This window comes from Megalobrama amblycephala, linkage group LG13 (genome assembly GCF_018812025.1).
Source record: "Megalobrama amblycephala isolate DHTTF-2021 linkage group LG13, ASM1881202v1, whole genome shotgun sequence".
NCBI classification, from domain to species: domain Eukaryota; kingdom Metazoa; phylum Chordata; class Actinopteri; order Cypriniformes; family Xenocyprididae; genus Megalobrama; species Megalobrama amblycephala.
In genome coordinates this window covers 29,397,009-29,423,953 of record NC_063056.1, presented here as the reverse complement: position 1 = coordinate 29,423,953, position 26,945 = coordinate 29,397,009, and the positions used below count along the sequence as shown (strand labels likewise).

The 26,945-nt window shown below is 40.0% G+C and overlaps 1 protein-coding gene across 5 annotated transcripts; it reads left to right on the top strand.

The window, feature by feature from the left end:
• The first annotated feature begins 24 nt into the window (after window positions 1–24).
• dop1a (DOP1 leucine zipper like protein A) lies at window positions 25–25,913 on the top strand. 5 transcript variants are annotated; one of them, XM_048153441.1, is made up of 38 exons: window positions 25–1,153; window positions 2,923–3,115; window positions 3,209–3,390; window positions 3,478–3,648; window positions 4,344–4,533; window positions 4,659–4,757; window positions 5,030–5,129; window positions 6,568–6,677; window positions 8,123–8,237; window positions 8,328–8,448; window positions 8,575–8,694; window positions 8,771–8,882; window positions 9,317–9,346; window positions 9,874–10,107; window positions 12,719–13,271; window positions 13,615–13,886; window positions 13,969–14,121; window positions 14,223–14,323; window positions 14,447–14,712; window positions 14,803–16,909; window positions 17,258–17,369; window positions 17,638–17,820; window positions 17,930–18,055; window positions 18,142–18,276; window positions 18,388–18,443; window positions 18,521–18,625; window positions 18,934–19,000; window positions 19,239–19,383; window positions 19,505–19,584; window positions 19,845–19,954; window positions 20,113–20,262; window positions 20,367–20,428; window positions 20,559–20,711; window positions 22,530–22,666; window positions 22,876–22,931; window positions 23,055–23,219; window positions 24,722–24,851; window positions 25,054–25,913. In XM_048153441.1, the coding sequence occupies exons 2-38, from the start codon at window positions 2,978–2,980 to the stop codon at window positions 25,354–25,356; spliced, it is 7,449 nt and encodes a 2,482-aa protein (XP_048009398.1). In that variant the 5' UTR covers window positions 25–1,153; window positions 2,923–2,977; the 3' UTR covers window positions 25,357–25,913. The 5 variants fall into 5 exon arrangements, with proteins under 5 accessions (XP_048009398.1, XP_048009397.1, XP_048009399.1 ...); XM_048153440.1 differs by lacking the exon at window positions 25–1,153 and adding an exon at window positions 1,225–1,650; XM_048153442.1 differs by lacking the exon at window positions 25–1,153 and adding an exon at window positions 1,225–1,817 and having other exon boundaries at window positions 6,595–6,677.
• Window positions 25,914–26,945: the final 1,032 nt, after the last annotated feature.

Below are 26,945 nucleotides of genomic sequence, written 5' to 3'. Positions count from 1 at the left end.
ATAGTTTTGCCATCTCATTTTTTTTTTTTTTTTCTGCATTTAGAGAAACTTCACCTAAACCCTACAGAGAACAATATAATTAATTAGTTCCACTTTAAGGAGCACAAGTAGATATTTTAGTTTTAGTGATGTACAAATACTTGTTTTTGCTTATGTTAAACACTGCTTCCAATTCGAGCAGGAGGGCACGTAGGACAACTGACACTGTATTGGACTTCGGCCCAGTTTCGAAGTCATTTACTCGGTGTGACCCATGAAACTGATTATCCCTTTGGACAAGAACTCGCTGTCTGCTCAGTGCTCACGTAGACAGCAGCACCCACTGGGAACAATTTACAACGGTGGTTTATCTTTACGACGTTTCATTAACAGAACGATATTAAGAACTGTAGATGGTGTTCGTTCAGTCAGTTTAAATTCTTGGGACATTTTTGAAAATGCTTTAACTTTTTTGATGTTTTTATTGTGTAGGCTAATGATTACACGATAACAAAACAGACTAATATGTCAATACAGAGTGAAGTAAGAAAAAATATGAAAAAATGTACAATATAAACGAAAGGTGTAGGCTATGCGTAATTATAACCGACAGAAATACAGGAAATGAATGTGGTATTTTGCAAACTGTTTACAGCTTCAGAGAGCTCGATTTAAAAAAACGTATTTGTTTGAAACTAATCTTATAACATAAAATTACAGGGAAACCATGAACATCCTACACTAATGGCTCTCAACGGCAGACAATGGTCAGCTTCACTACTGTAAAATGTACATGCACTAGAGCTTACGTTTTCACTGCTGTTTACATTTTCTGTGGTTAGCCTGTAGTGTAATATTCGATTAACCCCAATAGAAACAGGAAATAATACAACACAAAAAAGTGATTTACGAAAAAAGATAAACAAAAGAAGTATTACACTTACTTTACATTATAAATAATCTTGAAAGCTTCTATTTTATTAAGATTAGTTTAACAGCGCATTGGAAATAAAAGTGCGCAACGTTGGGTGCAGTGGTTTCTGTTTTGTTTTCCACAGCACCATCAACTGGCAACAAGCTACACTGGTTTCGGTGATACAGACGTAACCTACTGAAGAAACAACAACCTTTCAATAATTGAATGGAATTCAAACCACTTAATACAGTCGGAAAAGTGAGAATCATTTTGTGCTAAAAGTAGTGTATAAAGTATTCAGTTTATAGTCCACAATAATGTGGATTTTTAGAATAGCAGTTACATTTTAAAAAACACTGTATTCAAAAATTCACGTTTGTAGTATGAATATGCATAATTTATACTGTAGAACAAAACGTGAAACGCTGTTCCAGTAATGTTAATCACAGACCTTATTTTACTTATTTCGAAAATAATGTGAACATTTATTTCCGGGACTCGCTTATAAAGTGACGCCATCACGGAAACTTTTATTGTGAAAGAGTGACGTATTTTTTGTTTAACGAGGAACCGCTCGCGCATGCGCAGAACTAAGCATTTTTACCTGTCAACGACTTTAATCAAAAATGGTACCATCCGCGAAGTGTCAACGCTACCTGGACTGATGTCAACATTAACGCAGCTGTATAACACATGGCTTTACTGAAAGCAGATATGTGATCTCGCTAGCGGAATCCGGGAAAGCGTTTACTGCTGTCAGTATACCCACCGACGTCGCACCTGACCGTACATCGCTCACAACCTATTCATCCATCCGTTCATCCATCTATCCTTCCATCCATACATTCGCCCGCATACAAGACTAACCCTTAGCCCCTCACAGCACAGACCTTTTCAAAAAAATCGTCGTCGACTGACAACGGTAAGCAGCAGCTCAATGGAGAGAATCCAGTGCTCTGTATCGAGCGTACAGTAGCTTAGCAGTTAGCCTGTGTTCATGACATTTGATCGTGTTTGGATGGTTATTCTCAGTTTGTGGGGGAGGTGTCGTACCAAGTGGAGAGATTTAGAGAGATGTTTACCAAGAATCACATATTCATCATTGTCACACTGGCTAACCGCTTTTGAGGACCTCAGAGGGGCCTTCTCATCACATAATGGCCCCTTGTTCCCCATCAGCAGATAATGGGACATCACAATCAGCCTGTCAAATGCATTGATGCTATGTAAAATATGTTGGATTTTTAAAACAAATTAATTCAGTTCGGTTGATAAGAGTGTCAGATTTAAAAGGCCTTAATATGCATACTTATTTTGGTTGGTAGGATCTTGTTTTGGTTTTGGATAGAGTAAAAACTGGGCTGTTATGATGCATCTTAAAGAGACAGTTCCCCCAAAATGGAAATTCTGTCATCATTTACACACTCTCATGTTTTCTGTATGGCTTTCTTTCTTCTGTGGAACACAAAATGAGAATTTAAGCAGAATGACAGTCTCATTTACTTTCATTGTGTAGAAAATGACAGTGAATGATGACTGATGTTGCCGTTCCTATGGGTTTGAAACAAAATGGGGATGTTTTTTGGGCTGAACTGTCACCCCAGTGAACTGTTTTCATTTATATTGCAGGTTTTTTTGAGAGAATTTAATGTTTTCTATAACATGCTGTTAATGGCAGATTAGAAAGAACTAAAATGTTATTTATTCCCAGTCAGTGCTTTATTGTTGATATTCTTTGCCCTTTATAGCTTAAAGTGTCTCACCTGCAACTGAGTCACACCTGTTAATAATTCAACAGCCTCCCACAGCATTTCCACCAATGACAGTGAGCTCTTCTGAACAGTAAAGGGCTACTGTGTTTATTTGAGTGTAAAATATACCACTTGGTGAAGCTTAATGTTGAGTATATTGGAATCTGGGTGTGAGCTCTTTTTTCCATCAACAAGCATGTGATCTGCACTGTAACATTACTCATTGAGTACACTCCTTTTGATTGCATTTTTTTCCTCTGTTCCTTTAAACTGAAGGTGTGATGTTTGTACGTGACCTCGGAATCGGCTTTTAGTCCCATCGTGTAGGACGATGAATGCAGAGGAGTTGGAACTCCTCGGTGACTCGAAGTACAGGAACTATGTGGCAGCGGTAGATAAGGCCCTAAAAAACTTTGAGTACTCCAGCGAATGGGCCGATCTGATCTCAGCACTCGGAAAGCTCAACAAGGTCCTTTTATACATCCACCTTGATCGCATTTAGAAGCAGTTCCAAACATGGCAGTTGCTTTATTGGTCTTATTTTTCTGTATTTGGTGGACAGGTTTTGCAAAACAATGGCAAGTATCAGGTTGTGCCCAAGAAATTGACCATAGGAAAGCGCCTGGCCCAATGCCTCCACCCGGCGCTGCCCAGCGGGGTTCACCGCAAGGCCCTGGAGACCTACGAAATCATCTTCAAGATCATTGGACCAAAGCGCCTGGCAAAGGATCTTTTCCTTTATAGGTAGAGATATTGCGAGATTGATTTTTCTGCTACAGTGACTTTTAGTGCCTAATATGTGCCTTGATCACCCCTTTTCCTCCTCCTCAGTTCTGGACTCTTCCCTTTACTATCCAATGCTGCTATGTCTGTGAAGCCAGTATTACTTGGGTTATATGAGACCTACTACCTGCCCTTGGGGAAGACTCTTAAACCAGGCCTGCAGGGACTCCTGACTGGTGTAATGCCTGGTCTGGAGGAGGGATCAGAGTATTATGACAGGTAAAGTATATATTTTTTTAAATCTAGAATGTACTTGTTTCATGTTTATTAATATGTGTACAACTGTTTATATTACTACTAGTATTGTATTAGTATCGTAACAGTAATATAGTAAAATATGTTGGCAATTTAAAATAAGATATTTTAAAATGTAATTTATTTGTAGGAATTTCTGATTTTCTTATTTATTATTATTATCAATGTTTAAAACAGTTGTGCTGCTTTAATATTTATAAACAATATTGTGGAAACTGTGATTCTTTGTTAATTGAAAAGTGGATTTTATTTTCATTTTTCTTAACAAAGTATAAGTCTTTACTGTCACTTTTGATCAATTTAATGCAGCCATGCTAAATAAAATAATTAATTTCTTTAAAAAAAAAAATCTTACTGACCAAAACTTTTGAAAGGGAATGTATATTATATGTTATTTGTTCTTAAAAAAGAATAAATAAATAAAAAAATAAAACAGTACAAACTAAAATCAATAATTTCAAATGCATATGCATGGACATTAATTTTGAAATATACAGTGTTATTAAATTATGAGCGTTTTAAAAAGATTAAGCGAGGTAATGAAGGCAAAAATAATGAGCATGCACAAATATACAAGCAATATCAGCTGAGATATATGTATGTGTGTATGTATGCATGTATCTACAATATCGACTAATACCGATAAATAAAAACTACAGGACCAATACCCTGCTAGAAAAGGTGGCAGCAGCTGTGGAGCAGCCGGCCTTCTACAGTGCCCTGTGGGGCAGTATCCTAACCAGCCCTGCTGTGCGTTTGCCTGGAGTGACCTTCGTCCTTCTGCACCTTAACCGAAAACTATCCATGGAGGACCAGCTGTACATCATTGGCAGTGACATCGAACTGATGGTACACTGATCAATAGTGGCAAAATGCAAGCAAAAAAGCCTTTAATAATGAATGAACCACAATAAATTGTTCTACTGAATACCACAGGGAACATGATTTACATCTTGATTTCATGTTTTCATCAGGTGGAAGCAGTAAGCACATCTGTACAGGATTCCAGTGTGTTGGTGCAGAGGAGCACCCTAGATCTTATCCTGTTCTGCTTTCCCTTCCACATGAGTCAGGTAACAAAACTGATTAAAAATGTTGATTTAAACCTGTTTTACATCTCATTTTACCACAATGATGGGAATATTTCTTATATTTCTCTTCAAAATCCAGCTGTGAAAGACCTTGCTGTGTTGCGTCTCAGGTGGCAGAGTTACCTGTCCACCTTTAAAACGGCTATTTGTAGATTTGGTTACTCCCTAGTCACACAAATAGAAAAGTTAGTGTAAAGTTTTTGGCATAGAAATTAAGCATTAAGATTAATTACACTGTATACTGTTAATTTCAGGCTACACGTCCAGACATGATCAGGATTCTGTCTGCAGCACTTCATGTTGTTCTAAGGAGAGACATGTCCCTGAACCGTAGACTTTATGCTTGGCTGCTGGGTGAGATATCCACACCTCAAACACCCTTTTTTGTTTTGTTCCCATTTTCAAAGATATGGCATTTCTTAGAAATCTTTTGTAATGTTGCAAATGTCTTTAATGTCATGTTTGATCTATTCAATGCATCCTTGCTGAATAAAAGTATTAATTTCTTAAATAAAATCTTGCTGACCCCAAAAAACACTAGCATAAAACAAAAGAACAACAAAAAAAACTATTTCCTTGGAAAAACGATTACTGTACTTAAAGGGTTAGTTCACCCAAACACGAAAATTCTGTCATTAATTACTCACCCTCATGTCGTTCCAAACCTGTAAGACCTTTGTTCATCTTCAGAACACAAATTAAGATATTTTTGATAAAATATTATGGCTCAGTGGCAGCAAAAATACAAAATAACGACTTTATTCAACAATATCTAGTGAAGCTTCGAAGCTTTACAACTCTTTTGTTTTGAATCAGTGGTTCGGAGCGTGTATCAAACTGCCAAAGTCACGTGATTTCAGTAAACGAGGCTTCGTTACATCATAAGTGTTTCGAAATTTCAATGGTTCACTACTGGGGGGCGTGACTTTGGCAGTTTGATACATGCTCCGAACCACTAATTCAAAACAAAAGATTCGTAAAGCTTCGAAGCTTCATGAAGCAGTGTTTTGAAATCGCCCATCACTAGATTTTGTTGAATAAAGTCGTTATTTTGTTTTTTTGGCGCACAAAAGGTATTCTCCTCGCTTCTTAACATTAAGGTTGAACCACTGTAGTCACATGAACTGTTTTAAACATGTCTTTAGTAGCTTTCTGTGCATCTGAACATGTTAATTATCTTGCTGGCAATGGAGGCCTCACTGATGTCATATTTTATCAAAAATATCTTAATTTGTGTTCCGAAGATGACCGAAAGTCTTAACTGGTGGAACGACATGAGGGTGAGTAATTAATGACAGAATTGTTATTTTTGGTTGAACCAAACCTTTTAATTTGATAACTTCATAAAAACAACATAAATTTGCTTAAATTTTGTAGCGGTAAAGCATTTTATATTTAAGCTATATAAAATTGACCAGAGGTTAGAAACAATTGTTTTAGTGTCCCAATTCCCTTATGATCTCTCATGTTTTTATAATAACTATATGACGCATGATCAGTTTGTTGACCGATTGGTCATACGAATCTTACATGGCCTGCATGTATGTTAAGTGTTTTGGTTGACCTTATTTTGTCTCTCACTTGCTGTCCATATGCTGTGGATGAACATTGTGGTAAGTTTGAATGTCATGAACAGAGTACCAGTAACAACTATTAGTAGCCTCATATCATATTTTCATAGACACTTCCTCGTTTATTTCCTTGTCTCTTTGCAAGTAGTTAAAAGTGTTTAGAGAAATTTAATATCTATGTACTCATGTCAGTGTGCTAATTGTGTGCTTGGTGTTTTCAGGCTTTGATAACAATGGTGTGCAAGCAGGCCCTCGTAGCACCCGACTCAGTAATCCAGAAGAGCACGTCACGCACTACTTCAACACGTATTCCAAGGACATGCTCGTTCAGGTATGGTCAAACCTTCAAAGCAGAATATGAAATCCAAACAGTGAGAATTTCACCTATGTTTTTAAATATAGAATCCGAAGTTTGTTTTATGTCACAAATTAAGATGGATTGATGTGACTCACTTTGTTGTTTTGGACTTTGAGCATCAAAAGCATCACAGAGACTTCAAAAGTTCTTTCTTTTTTGGAGTTTGAGTTCGCTTTTGTTGTAAGATGAAACCGTTTTTGTTATGTCTGCAGTGGTGCACAGGTGCATGCACACATTTTGTCAATAAGCCACTCTGTGAGTCTGTACTTCTCTCCATGTGGTCTGTATGCATGGTTTAGTTTGCGATGAGACACTGGTCCCAATGCATGCACAGACAGAGCCTTTCAGGGCCATGCTTTTAAAATGTCCTGGTACCCCTGGGGTTGAGTTTGGGACTTCAGCAGGGGGAGTTTTGTTTTTGGCATTTTCCTCTCTGTTTTATTGGAAGGGGAATTGTTTGATTGCGTGCCATCTGCTTTGGGCCACTTGTTGGATCTCGCTTGTTTGGGAAGTAGGTTATTGCAGGGACCGTCTGTTCCTCTGTCTGTGCAACCATGCGTTACACCAAGTGTGAAATCCCTAAGGAGCTGAAACACACACTTGCAAAGGCATTCACAGTATAATGGAGAGAACTTTTTTTCTCAAGGGTAATGCAGAGGAAAGATCCATTTTGACTACTCTAGCTTCATTCAGACTTACTTTGCCGTAATCTAAAGCTCAGTTAAAATTAAAGGGATAGTTCACCCAAAAATATTCTGTCATCATTTACTCACCCTCAAGTTGTTCCAAACTTGTATGAATTTCTTTCTTCTGCTGAACACAAAAGAAGATTTTTTGAAGAATGTCGTTTGGTTACCCAAAGTCTTCAAAATATCTTCTTTTGTGTTCAGTAGAAGACAGAAATTCATACAGGTTTGGAATGACTTGAATTTTTCTATTTTGTAAATGCATGTTATAGATCTTATTGTGAATGTTATTACTTTTATCTTATTGTTTTATCTCTTTAGTGATGCATGACTTCTCCAATCATTTATTCTTCTTAAACCCTGCCCCTCCACAAGCTCACATTCATTTTTTTTAATGCAATGCCCACATCTTAAAATCCAATCTACAGTGAAAGATAGAACCCCACACTGGATTTTTTTTTTCTTTTTCGATAATTTTTTATACTCGGATGTATGTCATAATATGGAAGAAAGGATCTGTCTCTACTTCCCTTTCATTGTGACTTTTAGAACTCTACTAATTTAATTAATAACACTGTTAAATGTAATCTTTAGGAAAGCTCAAAACTAATATATGTTTTTCATATTGTATATTATATTTTATGATGCGTTTACTTGTAATATTTAAAGCAGTTGGTTTAAGTATTTTATTTTTTTCTGTGCATCTCTAAATGTGTCTGTGTGTGTTTGTAGGCCATGGTGGGGATCTTGCAGGGGAAGGCAAGAGGAGGGGAGGAGGAGAGCATCCTGATGCACGACTTAAAGCCGTTTCGCATTCTCATCAGCCTTCTCGACAAGCCTGAGCTGGGTACAGTCATTATTACATGATGTCTGAGGTATCCCTAGACTCACGCAAAGAGAGCTTGGCCTTGATACTTTTTTTGTCCACTTCATTTAGGCCCAGCAATCTTAGAGGATGTTCTGATCGAAGTTTTTCGTACCCTGCACACTCAGTGCCGTGCTGAGTTGGACCTTCAGAACCAAAGCCCCTTCAGCAAAGACCAAACTCAACTTAGCAGGTCCGCAATGCTTTTGTCTCACTAATGGTTCTTACAGTTACGCAGTTCTTACAAATATTTCAATATTTTTAGTGAAAATATTTTCCAATTTTGAATCTTTTGTGATGTTTTGGTTTTTTTTTTCAGCAAACTCAGAGAGAACAAGAAAACAGCAGAGCTCATTAAAACCGCCAACCTCTTGTTTAACTCCTTTGAACCATACTACATGTGGGACTATATTGCATGCTGGTTTGAGGAGTGCTGCAGGTGTGTGTAGGATAATGGGAGAAAAATATAATGCATTTTTGGCCCATTCTTACTTAACCACATTCTCTTTTTGTAGGTGGACTCAGAGCAGTCATACCCCTGGACAGACTACGAAGTCTGAGACATCAGCACGCTCATTGGTTGAGTTCTGTGAGCTGGTGGACTTCTTATTGGACATTGTGTCTTTGGTTAGTAAACTTTACACTTCGATAATTTAGCTATTGAAATGTTCAGTTTTCTGCTTTATTATTCCCCAATGTCCATTTTCTGCTTTAAGAAAGTGACTTTTTGCCAGCTAGAAATGAAAAATTCATGTAAACTGAGATTTAGTTGGTCTAATCTCCACTGATGTTTCTATCTCTGTAGTTATAGGCAACTAAACTACTTAAACATTTTAGTGACACTTGGTTTGTCTTAGCCTTATAGTTTAGACATTTTCTACATGTGTCCAAATTTTTATGTGTCTGTTGATGTCCTTGTGAAAGTTTCAGAGATCATCTTGGTCTTAGTTTCTGCAATGGTTGTGAATGAACCAATCAGGGTTTCTGAAATGTTTTCTGTCCTCTGCTCTGCTCGCTTCTGTCTGTCTGAAAATCTCTGCTCTCTTTTTCTTTCCTCGAAGCCTACTAGAAGCATGAGGGTTATCTGCCAGGTACAGTACTGCTCTTACTTGCCTCTTCACCTCACCTTCACTTCACTCTAATTTTTTGGCTACCTTTCCAGAAACATCCATTAACGGCCTGTAATCTCCAGGCTTTCCATTTCCTGTTCCGTGCTCACTTTGAAAAATCGCCGCTTCAGCTTCACACCACTCACACCCTCTGATCTGGAATGCCATGAAACAGACAAGCGGAGTAATAAAAAAAATTAAAACGCCTATTTGCTGTTGTATTAAATTATATTTATTGTTATATTATAGCTAAAAATTTATCTATGGATGTTGCGGAAGGTAGAACCATCAACTTGCATGAACTCACCGATTAAAAATCTTAAGCTTGTTACTCCCTTTTATGCCACACGTAAAGCCTAAAAGGTTCTTATATGTTTTTCAGTTTTGTTAACCATCACTCTTAATGTATAGCACTGACTGTGATGCAGGAATTGACCTCCAGCTGTCTTAATATTGACATGGAACTGAGCCTCCCTCATGTATCTCTCTCTGTCTCTTTTTCTCTCTAGGAGACGTACATTGAGATCCAGACAGAGCACCTACCTCAGTTGCTGCTGCGGATGGTTTCCGCTCTTACCACACACCTGCAGGCCCTGGGCCTCAGAGAGCTCACCCACTGTCTGCGCCTCTGCTCGAAGATCCTCAGCAAAGTCCAGCCCCCTCTGGTGTCGCCCCTTGCGCTGCCCTCTGGTCCATCGTCTGCCGCAACTACCCCTTCCGCTAGAGACAAAGATGAGAAAATGGTGAGAGCAGACAATCAAATGCTTCAAACATGTTTAGTGAATAAAAACCCCAAACCACATATATGACTGACTTTCTATATAATTCACATCTTTAACAGTACATTATAAGTTTAAGGTAAAGCATACTATATGCAGGGTCCTCACAGTCATGGAAATATGTGAATAAACAAGCTTAGGAAAGACATGAAAATTTTAATGTTTTTCTTCTAGTTACGCTCAGCTCTAAAATATTTCATCCGTTAGAAATTGCAGGGTTTTTTTTTTTGCTATCTAGAAAATTTATCAGTGTTCCTATGGTGGAAAACCTAGAAATATATATGGGAATTTTAAAATTTCCAGGCATAGAAAAATTCAGGAGAACATAATTTCTGTAAACTTCTAGTGAACATTTAATTAGTAATGAATATTCAAAGTTTTATTTTTTTCTTTATATGTAAATGTCAATTATATGGGCTTCCCTTGGTAACAGATGAAATAAATCAAATGAAAGTAAGATAATCTATTTTGAATTTTAGTAGCTTTGATTCAAGCCCAATTAAGGAAACACATTGGCACCAGTGCACAGAGACCTAGCTCCAGGCTGAAACACAAAATCTGTTACTCTCATCTCTGCCATTCTGCATAGGGAATATGTAGTGTAGATTAAAAAGTATTTTGACTTGACTGTTCAGAGTTCAGTGCTGAAATGTACTCTATTTCTTTCTTCTCTTACTTTGTACATCACTCAGCACTTTATATTACTGCCAATATTAACAGTACTCTGTCAACTTAGAATGTCTCTTAATTGTTTTGAAGTCTTTGAAAGCAGTCCCTACAGCATTAGTCTGTTAAATTCAAGCCAACATGGACTGTTTGCCATACAAGCACTGGCCTGAAAAAATAATTATTCTGCCTGATGGTGTGTGTCTCTACTGTACATGCCTTCATTGACTCCCTGCTCTGGGTCCAGTAGACAGGACGGTCCTCTCTCATTGGCCCCTGACATAAGTTTGTTAGTGTGTGTGTGTGTGTGTGTGTGTGAGTCATGACCTGTTTGCTTCCTTACTGGGACTTACTAAGTGAAGCTTCATCGAAATTATGCCAGACTCCCTGGATGGTGCCAGCATGCAGGGAGGGTAAGCAAGGGAATAGGGATGAGACGTTCATGCACAGCTGAGTTCCTCTCTCTAGTGGGAGCCAAGTCTAGCCTCTGAGGCCCAAGAGTCTGTCATTTCCACTCAGGTGAAAATAGCCTTCAACCTCTCAAGCTCTCGCCTTTCCCTCCTCTGGGGCTCATACAGCGCACTGCTTACCACCTGAGTCTGGCTCTGCGCTGCTACACGGTTCTATGATTGGAACCACTAAGTTGTGGATGTCTCATTGTTTTATAGCCAACTCACAGCATGATGGGAAGGGCTTCAGGTTAAAGTGTAGGGCTGAGAGAGCTGTGTTCTGTGAAAGAAATCGCCAAAAACAGCTAGATAGAGCTCACCATAATAGAATTCACTGGTTTTGAGTTGGAATACTTTAAATTTGATGCACTGTCTTAACGTAAGGCTTGTGACGGGATTCTCAAAAAACTGCACCAGTTTTACAGGGCTTGACATTAAACCTTGTTATGTATTGCCCTTCGATCAAGTAAATCGGTCATTGATTCACTTGTACAAGTAAAACGTTTTGTTTTGTCCAGAAAGAAAAAAGGACTGTAACTTATTTTGAAGCAATACTCTCATCAGTGTTCAGTCCGTTCTTACTTACTTGAATCCACATTTTTGTGATTATTGCCCCTTTTAAATTGATTTCAAGGGAATTTACCTTTTTCCTTACTCCTTTCTTACTAAATGTCATCTTTAATGTCAAATTAATAAATTTTATCAGTAAATTCAATTAGAATAATAAGACGCTAAAAAGTCTGTTGCTTAATATCACTATCAACAAAATTCAACTTTCACTACAGAGAAGCTGCATCTAAAGCATTTAGAGTGAAAATAGCACTCTTGGTCAGGTGATATTGCTTAATTATATAATGTTATAAATATAACATCATTTCAGCATTTTGAATTTTTACCATTTCTGTGATATGTGATGTTGATGTTTCTTCTGTGATGTTTCTTTTTGTGTGCTATTGCAGTTTCCAACAAGAGACTTTCTCACACAGACTGGCAAGACCCTGTTGCCTTCCATACATTATCTATTATTAGTCACCATTTACATTGAATGAAATAAAATCAGAATAGCCTCCCTAGATATTTGTTGTTGTTGATGTTTTAATTAGTGTACTTTAAAAAATCCCTTAAAAAATCCATTTGTTCGGAATAAGCAGACAAGCATTAATGTCGATCCCTGCACAATGGTCAAAGGTGTATGTCTGAATGTGTTTGGCTGTAGTTCCAGTGCTTTAAATAGGTTAAATCAAAATTGTTACATTTCTGAGAGTTTTACCATTCAAACAGTGAAGAACAGCATGTTGTCAGCATGTTAACTACAAGCACCACCTCTAAAAATATCAAAACTAATCCAATATATTTCATTGACTTAATGAAACTGCATTGACTTTGAAACTGATTAAGTTTTGGACAGTGTTTTATATGCCTTGCTGAAGAGAAACTTTTTCATTCCCAATCTTGCACAGACCCTACCAGTCACCCTTGAAGCCCCTGGCAGCACTGATGTATTTGATGATGGCGAGAATGCTTCCAGCAGCCGATTGTCAGAAAGTGGATTTACCGATTTCATCCAGTACCAGGCTGAACGTGGGGACCAACCTGATAAGATGCAACACCCCGAGGATGATGCATCCAGCCCTGAAGATGTACCTAGTCAACCCAAACCTAAACCCAAATCTGGGCTCAGTAGTTTGGCCCACAGCAAGCCCCAGGACAAGCCAGTGATGCAGTGCTGTCTTGAACATTTCCAGCAGTTCCTTTCTTGCTTAGTGAGGCTTTACATCACCCCAGGTGGTCAGACAGAGGCAGGAAAGAACTGCAATGCAGAGATGAACACTCTAACAGTGGTGGCTGATAAAAAATGGACAAGTGGTTTTGAGGAGCAGATGTCTCATGAACATATGGAATGTCTGGCTGCATTCACTGCTGCCTGCCAGCTCTTCTTGGAGTGCTCCAGTTTTCCAGTCTACATTGCTGAGGGCAACCTGAAGTCCTCACCCACCAGAGAGGAGCAGGCAGGTAAAAATAACCTTCTGCTTATATTTCTTTATGTACCAAAGGTCAAAGGTCAGGCACCTTCCTTCAAGTTGTTACCTTGTTATCACAAATCCTGCTGGACATTATCCTCGACTGCCTCTGCCACCTTGAAACATAACTAAGAAATAAATATTATTATTGCTTTAATATACAACCCTTACGTACATGATAGCACAATCCATTTTTTCCACATGCATTATTTATTAATTTAATATAAAGGGATTTGGGGGACGTTAATGAGGAAAATTTATAATATAAATACAGACTTTTTTCACACTTGACATCCTTCTATGTCACATATTTGTGTTGTGCCAATTCTTGACAGGTGAGAGTGTTCAGCCAGCGGTTTGGCTTCAGACCCTGATGGATGCATGCTGTTCAGCTGCTGATTTCAGTATTCAAGCAGTAGCTATCTCACTTGTCATGGACCTTGTCGGACTCACTCAGTCTGTAGCTATGGTGACAGCTGAGCGTGTGGCAAGTCCAGACTCGAGCCAGCCAATGAGTCCAAGCCAGGGGCGTGTTGCAGTGGTGATTCGACCACCACTCACACCGGGTATCTTGAAGTACATTGCAGAGAAAACGGGTTTCTTCAAGGTTTGCAGTATTTCTTTACTTGTGTTCATTCTCCTGAAGTCTCTCCTTGTATCTTGATCACCTTCTCACTTTTCTCCTGTAGAGTGTAGCCCTCATCTTATGGGATCAGTTGGGAGAGGATACCCCCCAGCACCACAAGCGTAGTGTGGAGCTCTTTTACCAGCTTCATAATTTGGCTCCCTCCCCCAGCATTTGTGAAGATGTCATTAGCCAGCAGCTCATGCATCGGGACAGGGTCAGTCATGCATGTACAGACACCCCACAAATAAGGGGCATAGAAATGCACAACTATACATGCACAGATATTTTTTCATATATTACAAAATTTTATTTTAGAGAATACGTCTGGAGGCTCATGTAAAATTCTCAGTTCTTTGGCACCTAACCAGAGACTTGAATATCACCAAGTCTTCACCTTTCAATCGGACATTTGACAGGTAACAGCACTTCTATGGGAAATGAACTCTTAATTTTATACAAAAACAAATATGACTTAGTGAATCATCTCAAGACACTGTCATTGATCATTAAATCGCCTCACCATTCTCTTCCTCTTGTAGGTCTCTGTTTATCATGTTAGACAGCCTCAGTTATTGGGATGGCTCTGCAAGTGCTGTTGGCAGGGCCTGGTTGAACCAGGTTTTGCAGAGACATGACATAGCTCGTGTTCTTGAACCTCTACTACTTTTGCTGCTGCACCCTAAAACCCACCGTGTATCCATACAGCGGGTTCAAGCACAGCGTCACTGGAACCAGGTCTTTCCCAACACACTGGAACAAGAGTCCTCTGAACCCATTTACATGAGGGATATGGGCTATACTGAAAGTAAGAGGGTTCATCTAGTAATCTAAATAGATTTACCATCTGCTTTTTTTTTTTATCAAATTTGCTAATAAATGTGCTTCTCCTCTGCAGATTATGGCCAGATATCAGGGAATGGCCACAGGGGTGTCCAAGCATGTGGCAGATGCCTCCCATTGGATGATATGGAACCTTTTAGCCTGACAGTCAACCCTTTGAGTGACAGTCTTTCTCTTTTGAGCCTTAGCAGCGAGAACCTGCAGCTGTGTGGCGAATATCAACCTCCTGATCAGCAGGGGGAGCACCAGAGCTCAGATTCGAGTGGCTCTCAATCCTCTACTATAGACAATGGCAGCTTTGATGAACTGGAGGGAGGTGGTAGCACTGTTAATATATCTGATCCTGTGCTTTGTCAGTCTGTTTCGTTAGAGGAGGAGTCCTTGCACAAGGCAGTTTCTGCTGTGCTTTTTGAGCTAGTGGATAGAGTGGTGCAAATGGTGGAGAAAGAGTCCTCTGAGGCACCATCTCCTGATGCCTGGATTCAGACAGACTCTGACAGTTCTAACTCGTCCACCGATACCTCTAATGGGCCATCCATCACCCTTGCTCCCTTTTCCAACACCCATCCTAGAACACTCCCAGAACTGGTTGCAGGGGGAACCTTGGAGTTCCTGGCTGTGGCTTCAATTGATGCTTCAGTGGAAGAGGAGCGTCGGGAAGGCATTGCTCGCCATAGCTCTTCGCCTTCGATCATTACACTGCCAGACAGCGGTGGCAGTGCTCTCACCGAGCAGAGTCTCCAGGTAGATGACCCGCACCGCAAGCGCAGCCACAGCAGCACCCAGCTCAGCCTAAAGGGCAAGATTATGGAGCGTCTGGTGGACAAATCCCCAGGGGCCAAGCCCAAAATCAAGAAGGTCAAGAGGAAAGATGATGAGAGACGCAAGACCAACCAGACTGAGAAGAGCCGGCCACCCAACATCTTCTTTGGTGACAGTCTTGACTTGGAGAACTGGTACAGCTGTGGGGAAGGGGAAGTGTCTGAGATTGAAAGTGATATAGGTTCACCCAGCGGTGGGGCTGCTAGTGTTGTGGGAGGATCGCGCTCTTCTGGGTCACCTCGTTTTAACATCCATCCCCTATACCAGCATGTGCTGCTCTATCTTCAGCTCTATGACTCCTCTCGGACTCTGCATGCGCTTTCTGCCATTGCAGCCATGCTACGTGCTTCACCAGCAGGATTTGTGAGCGCCATCTCCACCACCAGCATAAACAACACTTACACCCCACAGCTCTCTCTTCTGCAGAACCTGCTAGCACGCCATCGTGTCTCTGTCATGGGCAAGGACTTCTACTGCCCCATCCCGCAGGACTCGCACTCCCACTCCTTCCGAAGTGCCATGTTCCTGGAGATCATCATCTCCCTTTGCCTCTATTTTCTGCGCAGCTATTACTCGGCTCATGTGGCCGCCACATCACAGGACCTGGCTGGCAACCATGCCATGCAGCTGACCAGCGTGGAGGTGTTGACGCTGCTCTTCAGTGAGCTTTCTAAGGTCACTGGGGGCTCAACCAAGGGCTTTGCAAGCTTTATTTGTGACGTTCTGTCCAAATGCAAAGTGCAGAAGGTGGTGCTACACTGTTTGCTTTCCACCATCTTTAGTGTACAGAAATGGCATGAACACCGTGCCCGTGGCACCAATGTGGCTGTGGTTGAGGAGGGTCTTTCAGAGGACAGTGTCATCAATCTGTCAGAGGACCAGTTAGACAACTGCAGCGCTATACAGTCACAACTGTTGCGTCTGCTTCAGAGCCTGGTGGTGTTGGAGCACCGTGTGATGATCCCAGTGGATGAGGGTGGTGAGGGAGGTCTGGGGTCATCTGGGTCTAGTGGCGGACCTAATGGTCCTGGAGCTGGTTTTGAGCTGATTGGAGGGGAGGTGGAGCATGTCAACCCACAACAACCTATGACTTCCCTGCAATACCTACATGGGCAACCCATTACATCTCAGGGCATGTTTCTGTGTGCGGTGATCCGAGCCCTGCATCAGCATCATGCTTGCAAGATGCACCCACAATGGATTGGCCTTATCACAGCCACTTTGCCATACATGAGAAAAGTGCTTCGGCGAGTGGTTGCATCTGTTACGCTTCAGCTGTGCAAAAACCTTGACAACCTTATCCAGCAATACCGCTATGAGACGGGCCTCACGGACACCAGGTACTGGACCAATTCAGTTATGTAGCAGAGAAACGGGGCTATACAGCAAAGCACAGCAGTTCACAAAGCTGTTTGTATTGAAATCTTCAAATTGTCGATAAAGATGTCATATAATCACAAACCGATCACTCACAGCAACCACAAAGTGATTATTTGACTGTATTTATTTTTTGATAGTACATTATTTTATATCCACAAGAGGGCACTATTCACCATCAGTTCTTTAGTTATTGCCCTAACAAAATCATGCACTTTAGGGAATATAAATTAAAATACATACTATGATCTTTTGAAGCAGTGCTTTGTTTTACGCAGGGAAATGAAATGTGTCTGTGTATATATTTCTAGGCCCCAGTGGATGGCATTGTGTATCCCTCCTGACCTGATTCTAACTGTACTAGAAGGAATGACAGCCATAATCCATTATTGTCTGCTAGACCCAACATCACAATATCACCAGGTGAGGGAGCTAGTGTTTCATGCTTGTGTTGTCTTTTAAATGCTATAAGGTAAAGGGCACATCAAGAAATAAGGGAATAAATAATGAGAACATAACAATAAAACTTAATAATAATAACAATTATTATTATTATTATTATTATTATATAAAATTATGTATATATAATATTGATTTAATAGGTGTCAGTTTCAGTTTTAATCTGTGCTTAGGTGTGGGCTTTGAATTAGTATGAGGTTTTTCGTAATGCTTATGTGTATGTAATCCTCAGCTCCAGGCGAATGTAGATCAGAAGCATCTTTCAGAGGCACGTGCAGGCATTCTCTCCATCTTGCACACCATTATGTCCTCTGTAACCCTGCTGTGGGGTGTCCTTTATCTGGCTGATAGTTCTGACAAGCCAGCTGCAGCCTCTGCTTGTTCCACCTCCAACATCAACCTAGGATCCACAAAGGTACAATGTGGAGAGTAAACTTGTGTCTTAAGACATGTAGTGACTCTGCTTTGGTCCTGTGTGTAGTACAGGTGCTAGGCTAACTACTTTTTTCATTGGTTGTTCACAGAATCTCAGGCAGCAAATTCTGGAGCTGCTGGGGCCAATCTCAATGAATCATGGAGCTCACTTCATGGCTGCTATTGCTTATGTGTGGAATGAAAGGAAGCAGGCTAAAACTCCATCCAGGAACAAGGTATGAACAACACCAAAAGTCATCTGATGGTTCTGTACCCTGAAACTACAAAAACAAACACTTTCATGTCTGGGTCTGTATGTTAGGTAATTCCCACAGCTAGTGAGGAACAGCTTCTCCTTGTGGAACTTGTTCGTTCAGTAAGTGCCATGCGAACTGAGACTGTGATACAGACAGTGAAGGAAGTCCTCAAGCAGCCCCCAGCCATCGCCAAAGAGAAGGTATAGTTACGAATGTACTCTGACAACTCCCATAATTCCCTTCCAGTCACTATCAATTACTGCTGATGGTTTTGCAGGTAGACTTAACTCACCTTTGTCTTAATTTTACAGAAGAATCTTTCCCTGGAGGTCTGCATGCTTCAGTTTTTCTATGCCTATGTGCAGAGGTAAGTGAACTATAGTAATATGCCAAATGTATTCTTTAAATTACTTTGTCTCACTGCCCTTGTCTTGTCTCTATTAGTATTCCAGTGTCTAGTCTGGTTGATAGCTGGCCATCACTCTTGGCATTGCTGAAGGACTCTGTGCAGCTCGGTCTGCCTGCTCCAGGACAATTCCTCATACTAGGGTAAGTGCTTTTTCACAAATCCTAGCACAGCCATACTTTCATTTCAAAATTATATTCAGGTTTTACTTATAATTTAAATTGAGGCAAATAAAATGGAATGAACATGTCTGATAACAAAGTAAACCCTGTCATAAATGAAAAGTTTTTGTTATTATTTAAAAAATAGGCATGGTTTTTGAAGGACTTCATTGGCTATCAAGCCTGTTTCATTGGAATGTCCTGGATTAAATAATATTAGGCAGTGTTTTATTGAGAAAGTTAATTAATAGTTTTAAATGATTTCTCACTTATTTTTATGTTTTCTTTAGAGTATTGAATGAGTTTATCCTGAAGAATCCCACCCTGGAAAGCAAGAAGGACCAGCGAGAGTTACAGGTGACCTTTCCCTCACTCCATCACTCTTCACACTTACATTCAAGCACCATTCTTTTTTGGACATTGGAACATGGTAATACCTTGTTTTACATTACCACATTATATAAATATGGCTTTACTACTGTGCTAAGTTGAACATTAAAGTTCCATGGTATTACCATGTTTCAGTGTCAGCTGTTTCTCTTACATGTCTCATTTTAAATGTTCACATTAAAATCATAAAACCATGACTCTCCAGGATGTGACCCATAAGATCGTAGAGGCCATTGGCACGATTGCAGGCTCATCCTTAGAACAGACCACGTGGTTGAGGAGAAACCTGGAAGTCAAACCTTCCCCTCAAATCATGGTGGATGGGGCCAGTCTGGAGACAGATGTTGAAGGTCAGAGACTTTGTGTGTCTGTGTTTTATGTAAGGTATAGCCCATGTAAATCGAGCCCTGTTAGCTTGCACAGCTGCATGAGTGTATGGCGAGTCTATCACTAACAGTATGTATGTTTCAGATCTAATGCTCACAGTGATGGAGGCCTCCAGCTTCACTCCATCTGTGTACAGTGTTCACGCCCTCATGTTGCTGGCTGAGGTAAACACAGAATGTCACATACACACTCTTTTTGTTCTTTAAATACACAACAAGCCCAAATCTACCACAACCAGTGCAGCAGATATCATTTGTAAATTGCAATTTTGGAAATTGGATTTTTGCATTGGTATCAAGCACACCAGGAACATTCACAGGTCACCAGAGGTCATGCTTTGCCCTGCCCTACTTGTTTCTGTATGTTTGCTTTGCTTTCTGTGAATTAAATTATTGTGCTCATGTTTACATTGGTATCTTTGCAGGTGCTGGCTCATCTATTAGATATGGTCTTCTACAGTGATGAGAAGGAGAGAGTGATTCCTCTGCTGGTCAACCTCATGCATTATGTTGTGCCCTACCTGCGCAACCATAGGTATTTAGTCTTCAAAATCCAACACTGTTGAAACAAGATAAAGAACCGACAGTTAATTGGACAGAAAGTTGCTGAAGCTGCTTCAGTGTCTTGACTTTTGTAATTGAAAGTTATTATAGGGATCAAGATCTTGTTGCTCTCTCCCTTCTTTTTGCCAGTGCTCACAATGCCCCCAGTTATCGTGCATGTATCCAGCTGTTGAGCAGCCTCAGTGGATATCAGTACACCCGGAGAGCCTGGAAAAAAGAAGCTTTCGACCTGTTTATGGACCATACGTTTTTCCAGATGGACTCCTCTTGCGTCAGCCAGTGAGTCCTGTACAGCACAACATGTCTTTTCTGCTTGTCGCAGTGGTTTTACTGCCACTCACAGGGCAATGTGACCTCTAGTTGACCACATCTCTCTATTTCAGCTGGAGAGCAATCATAGACCACCTGATGACTCATGACAAAACCACATTCAGAGACCTGATGAGTGAGTCTTCCCTTTCTACTAAGTGGGCCTTCCAGCTGCGCCCATCTTATTGCTCTATCATCATCATCGAGCTAATGTTTTTGTGTGAGTGTTGTAGAGAGGAACTTGCTAACATTCTGTATATGTGCAGCCCGAGTTGCCGTGGCTCAGAGCAGCTCTCTGAGTCTTTTCACCAATCGAGATGCAGAGCTTGAACAGAGAGCCATGCTACTCAAACGACTGGCCTTCACCATCTACAGCAGTGAGGTGGACCAATACCAGAAGTACTTGCCAGACATTCAAGGTACACACAGACACTAACAGACACTTGAACATAAATCCATTGATTTCAAAATCAGGGGTTTACAATACTGGACGTCCTGAATTTAGTTCCAGTCTGCACCAACACACTTGCCTGTAAGTTTCTAGGGTTGCGATCCACTTTGCTTGTAGACACAGACTTGAAAACTTACCTGAGCTCTTCCCCTTGGGGGAATCTACAATTTGAAGCGGGTTCCAGTTCAAGTGTATGAGGGAAGTTTATATGGACAGACCTTCAATTTCCGGCAACATATATCACAATGCAACATGATTGTGATGCCACAGCAGACCGTACTTAAGTTACCCCCACCCCACACAACTCTGGTGTATGATGTATGATTTTTATTTTGTGATTTAACTGCATAATACTTGTGTCATAGGTTATTGTATTGATATCTTAGTTTGTGTAATTTTATATATTTTCTCCAACAGCCCAAGCATACCTATAGGCATATAGAATGGTACATCAAACAAATTAATAAGGAAAAGTAAATAAACAATATAATGTAAATAATGAATCGGTTCTATAGCGAATTCTAAGTGACCAAGGGCTTAGGATGTTCCAGTTCAACCCATTCCATGGGTACTGCCAGTAGTAGACAACTTTAAGTAGTGCCAGTAGTGTAATGTAAGCAATGATGTGACAACAAGATGGAGGGATGTTAGCGAGGGAAGGGCATAAAAAGTGACATGGAGCACAGCCTAGTAATCTAGCACTAGTAATAAGCTCTAAATCAGGGGTCGGCAACCTATGGTACTTGTGCCAACTCTCAGACAGCACTCAGAGGGTAATCACTGGCATGTGAGCAATAGCAAGAGAGGTGTATGTATTTAATTTAAAGTATTAGTCCACTTTTAAATAAAATTTTTCTGTTAACTTACTCACCCCCATGTCATCCAAGATGTTCATGTCTTTCTTCGTCAGTCGCAAAGAAATTAAGGTTTTTGATGAAAACATTCAATGATTATTCTCCTTATAGTGGACTTCAATGGCCTCCAGACAGTTGAAGGTCAAAATTAGTTTCAGTGCAGCTTCAAAGGGCTTTAAACGATCCCAGACGAGGAATAAGGGTCTTATCTAGCGAAACAATCTGTCATTTTCGAAAAAAATACAACTGTATATGCTTTATAAACACAAATTATCACCTTGCATGTGCTTCCGCTTTCCGTATTCTGAATAATGTCCAGAATGTCCTACGCTTTCCCTATTCTACTTACAGAAAAAAACTAAACTGGTGCCGCGTTCATTCCGTAAGTAGAATAGGGAAAGCGTAGGATATACAGCGTAAGCGTTTTGAAGAATTCGCTAGATAAGACCCTTATTCCTTGTCTGGGATCGTTTAAAGTCCTTTGAAACTCCACTGAAACTGTCATTTTGACCTTCAACTGTCTGGAGGCCATTGAAGTCCACTCTATGGAGAATAATCCTGGAATGTTTATATCAAAAACCTTAATTACTTTGCGACTGACGAAAGAAAGACATGAACATCTTGGATGACATGGGGTAAATTATCAGGAAAATTTTATTTAAAAGTGGACTAATCCTTTAAATACCCCTCGTACCTGCAAACCAATGAACATTTTGAGGTGATAATTCCTCATAGTCACACACCCTGTTTAACGTTAGGACTTATAAATACTAATAAAGGGTGAGAATTAAACTGTATCACTTGAGTCACGATACACGATTGTTTGTTCTGCAGTATTTGTTGCTCTTATATTTCAGAAAAAGTTACTGCTGTCAATGATATTTTCAGCTCTGTATACACAGTCCTTAACATTTCACACAATGTAATTTCAGAGCGTCTTGTGGAGAGCCTACGACTCCCTCAAGTGCCCATCCTCCATGCTCAGGTCTTCCTCTTCTTCAGAGTGCTGCTACTACGCATGTCCCCCCAGCACCTGACCTCACTCTGGCCCACTATGATCACTGAGTTGGTGAGGATGTGACACACCTCACACATTTACATATAACAAATAATCACAAGCAACATCTCACAAATCAGTCTGTTAACTCTTGACCGTGATGGTGAAATAACAGAAGTTCCCAGGGAGAATATGGAGAGGAATAGTTATTTGGTGGACCTGTTTTGTCTCATTCTTTTAGAATCAGACATGTTTATTAGGATGTTTGTTTCTTCCCACAGGTTCAGGTGTTCTTACTCATGGAACAGGAACTCACTGCAGATGAGGACATCACCAGGTACCCATTTATCAAATCTGTTTTATCTTTTATTCAAGAAGTAAAATCTGGCTCCATGTTAGACCTTAAAGGTGATTTGTACATGTTGAATACTGATGAATGTGGTCTCTGGCCTCTCTCCAGGACCTCAGGCCCCTCGGTTGCAGGGCTCGAGACGACATACTCGGGGGGCAATGGCTTCTCTACCTCCTACAACAGCCAGCGCTGGCTCAACCTCTACCTGTCTGCCTGCAAGCTGCTGGACCTGGCCCTCGCTCTGCCCTCTGAGAGTCTGCCTCAGTTCCAGATGTGAGTATTTTTTAATATGTTTTTCACATATTAAATGTTTGAAATGTATTTTAGTACAAGGAAGGAACTTGTTTCAGGTCACATGCTGCTTTCGTCAAATCAATAGCTATGGACATTTTTTGTTTCAATTGGAATGAAATCATTCCAATTGATGAATTTCAACATAGTGTTTACATGAACATGGACCCTTGAAACCAGATATGTTGAATAAAGACCCGGAGTCAAAGTTTAAAAAAAAAAAAAAAATTGAAGAAAAATTTAATGAAGAATAGTTTGCAGTTTCATCAGCAGAAGCCAGCTTCAAGTCTCACAAGGAGTTCATAGGCTGCTCTGCATACATTCACATTTCCACAACAATTATACTCTAACAGAATCTACCAATTACGTCATTACTTCAGGTTGAATGATTCTGATTGGCTAAGAAAAATAGACAAATTTGGTAATCTTCCACACATGGACAGATAGTCAGAAGCATATCTCCCTTCATCACGATGCTGACGAGGAGACCCTGGATTTAGGTACTGGATGTCCTTTTGGGGTCATGACATGGCGTCTGCTGGTCTCAAGCAGAGTGCCAGTTGTCCACCAGTAAAAAGGACCTGCACAGAACACTTAGCGCACAGATACACATGATTCACAGCTTCTTCAAGGTTGAAGTTGATCTGAGCTCTGCTCTGAACAGGAAACTTTCCCAAAACATACTGATAACATGCTCTTATCTCTCAGTGAGAGGTACAGACAATATTAAAACTTATTTTCTAGTGTTTGAAAAGGAAAATAAATGCTTTACCATACGTTGAAGAAGTCATTCAAATAATTTAACAGAAAGATAAATGTTGATTAATAACTTAAAAGGTATATATTGAAGCGGCAGTGAATTCCAGAATCCAACCCTTCAGCGCGTTTATATGTCACAAGCTTCAAATCAGAATAGATTTTTTGACATGTGCATACTGAATGAATATACAGAGTTTCCCGCTGTTTGCGCATACTACTATTCTCCTAAATTGCTTCTTTTCATTGTTTACATGCCCTCTCAATTGGATTAGAAATGGTTTAAACCAGCCCTTACAATCAGAATGAAATTTTAATTGGATTTAACCAATTCATTCCAATTGATGTAGTTACATGTGACTTTTTTTTTTTTTTTACGATTTTGCTAGTAGTCCGATTATAAGAGTCCATGTAAACGCAGCTAATGATACTGACACCCCAAATACATGAATAAGGACATTAACACAGGGTTTAGGAATGTTTGATTCACTGTGATGATTAACTGTTAACTCCAGCTAAATCATGAGCAGTGTGAAGTGTGATGCAAGATAATCCAGGATTCTGTTTACCCAGGGTTTAGAATGACGTAGGGTTAACTATTTCAAGTGTGAAAAGCCTGAGAATACTATTCATACTTTTACATTATATCAATTTTCTTCATGGATAAAATTAATGACAAATATTGAGCATATTTAATTTGAAGGAAATAATAATACACTGTGCCATAGGTATCGCTGGGCTTTTGTTCCTGAAGCCTCAGATGACTCTGGTCTGGAGGTCCGCAGACAGGGGACCCATCAGAGAGAGTTCAAGCCCTATGTTGTCAGACTGGCCAAGCTGCTGAGAAAAAGGGCCAAGGTAATACGACCACAAAACCGTCGCTAAAATATACCTATCTATGGAAATCTATTCTGTCTAACTGTTGCCTTATTTTAATAGAGATTCATTCCACATGATTAGCATAAGTACTATAACATGTATAGACTATTCAGTAGATTTGCTAATGCTCCTAAGTCTAGGATGTTCATTATCCTCATGGGAATGTCTCCATTAACTCTAGAAAAATCCAGAGGAAGACTGCTCCACACGGACTCTGTCCTGGGAGCCCGGACAGCTCCTGCTCACCCTTTATGTGATCCGCAGCATGGAGCAGCTCCTCCCTTTCTTCAACCTTCTCAGTCAGGTGTTCAGCAGTAAAGGCAACAGCCGTTCAGGACCATATCACAGCCCTACTCCCAGAGACGGCCCATTTGCTAGCAAGGATGGCAAGTTGGAGAGCCAGAAAGTCTTCTGGAGCCGGGCCAGACAGAACATTGAGGAAATGGTTGAGAAGGACTTCCTTGAGGGACTAATCAAAACGTGACCTGACATGAACAAAAAGTGAAACTATTGAGCAAAAACACTAACACCTCACCTTTTAAAAAATGGAAGAGAACAAACAAAAAAAAAAAGTTTGTACATTTTTTGCTTTTCTAATTAATGTATTTTCCCCCCAAAAGCTATACTATTTAATTTAAAGTCTTTTACTTGTAAATATGGCCAGCTGTGATGATTTCTTTCATTTGTTTGAGCCTATAGGATAGTATGATGATACTGTGCCATTCCATATTGTGGTGACTTGCCTAATAAAAGAGACATATCATGTGAATTTAAAACATTTTTGAATTCCCTCATCCACAGAAAGGCTTGTAGCAGACCTCATGTCCATAAATTACTGATCAAACTTGCACTAATATTTATTTCCTTTTGGATTAGATTTTAATTGTCAACAAAAACCTTTTGTGTAAGGAAAAAAATGCATATACGTGGACAGGTAAAAGTAATGTTACTTTGAAAATGTTCAAAGCCATAAAGGAAAAAATATATATACTGCATATCAGAGTAAGTGGGAGAGAGGAAATAAAACAGACATGTTCCACATCCTCTAGAGCTGTTTTTCTTCTTTAAACCGTGATCTAATTTAACAAATGTAACGAAATAAGCCTTTATTTATTTTGGTTATGAGAATTACGTTGATTGCAATGTGTCAGGTTGATTTGTGAACTCTTCAACTAGAACGATTCATTCAGATTTGTTCATAAATGGGTGTTTTGAATGAATCTTTTGAGTGAGTGAATAGTTCTTCTCGTTATTTATGCTTTAAAACTCTGACTACAGCCATAAATCAAATAGAGGGATTATGAATTTTTAAAATGATCGAAAACCACAATTAAAATGACGCAAGTACATTGTTTAAATTATTTATTACTTAAAGCTGCAGTCCGCAACTTTTTTTGTGTTAAAAATTTACAAAAATTATATAATGAGAATATACAACATGAATCCATTTTCCAAACCGTGTTTTTGTCTTATTCTGAATCATGGTACACTTATAATAAGTGTTTATATTCGGACTATTTCAGACCGGACTGGTAGGACTCGCCGCAGAGTATCACAGTAACTGCGTGACTCGCCATAGACATACACAGAGAAAAGTAGCTCCGGCTAGAATGTTCCTCCGCAAGACACGTGCAGTTCTGTTTATTAACCGCTAGAGGGCCAAAAATCGCGGACAGCAGCTTTAAAGGGTTAGTTCACCCAAAAAAGAAAATTGTCATTAAAGGTGCTCTAAGTTATGTCACGCGTTTTTAGGCCAAAACATTTTTTGTCACATACAGCAATCTCCTCACTATCCGCCAGCTGCCTGTCCCCTGAACACATTGTAAAAAAACGAGGTCTCTGTAGTCGCCACAAGCTCCAAAAATGGCAATAAAAACAAACTGGTGCAGCCTGGACCACGAATCATAATAAACATGCTCCAGCCAATAACCGACAAGAATGATTTTAAATGCACGTTCATGACTGTTTCAGGAAGGACAGGGGGGAGGGAGAGGAGGAGGAGGAGGAGGAGGAGGAGGAGGAGGGTCTTGCTAGCCTCTGTTTTGTTTGACAACACTTTGAACGTCAACAGGA

What these genes read in the sequence shown, in the direction of transcription:
- dop1a (XM_048153441.1), top strand. Translation starts at nt 2,978, where the DNA reads ATGAATGCAGAGGAGTTGGAACTCCTCGGTGACTCGAAGTACAGGAAC. An exon ending in TCTCGACAAGCCTGAGCTGG is followed by an intron (nt 8,238 to 8,327) that starts GTACAGTCATTA and finishes CACTTCATTTAG; the next exon opens with GCCCAGCAATCTTAGAGGAT. An exon ending in TCAACCTAGGATCCACAAAG is followed by an intron (nt 17,821 to 17,929) that starts GTACAATGTGGA and finishes GGTTGTTCACAG; the next exon opens with AATCTCAGGCAGCAAATTCT.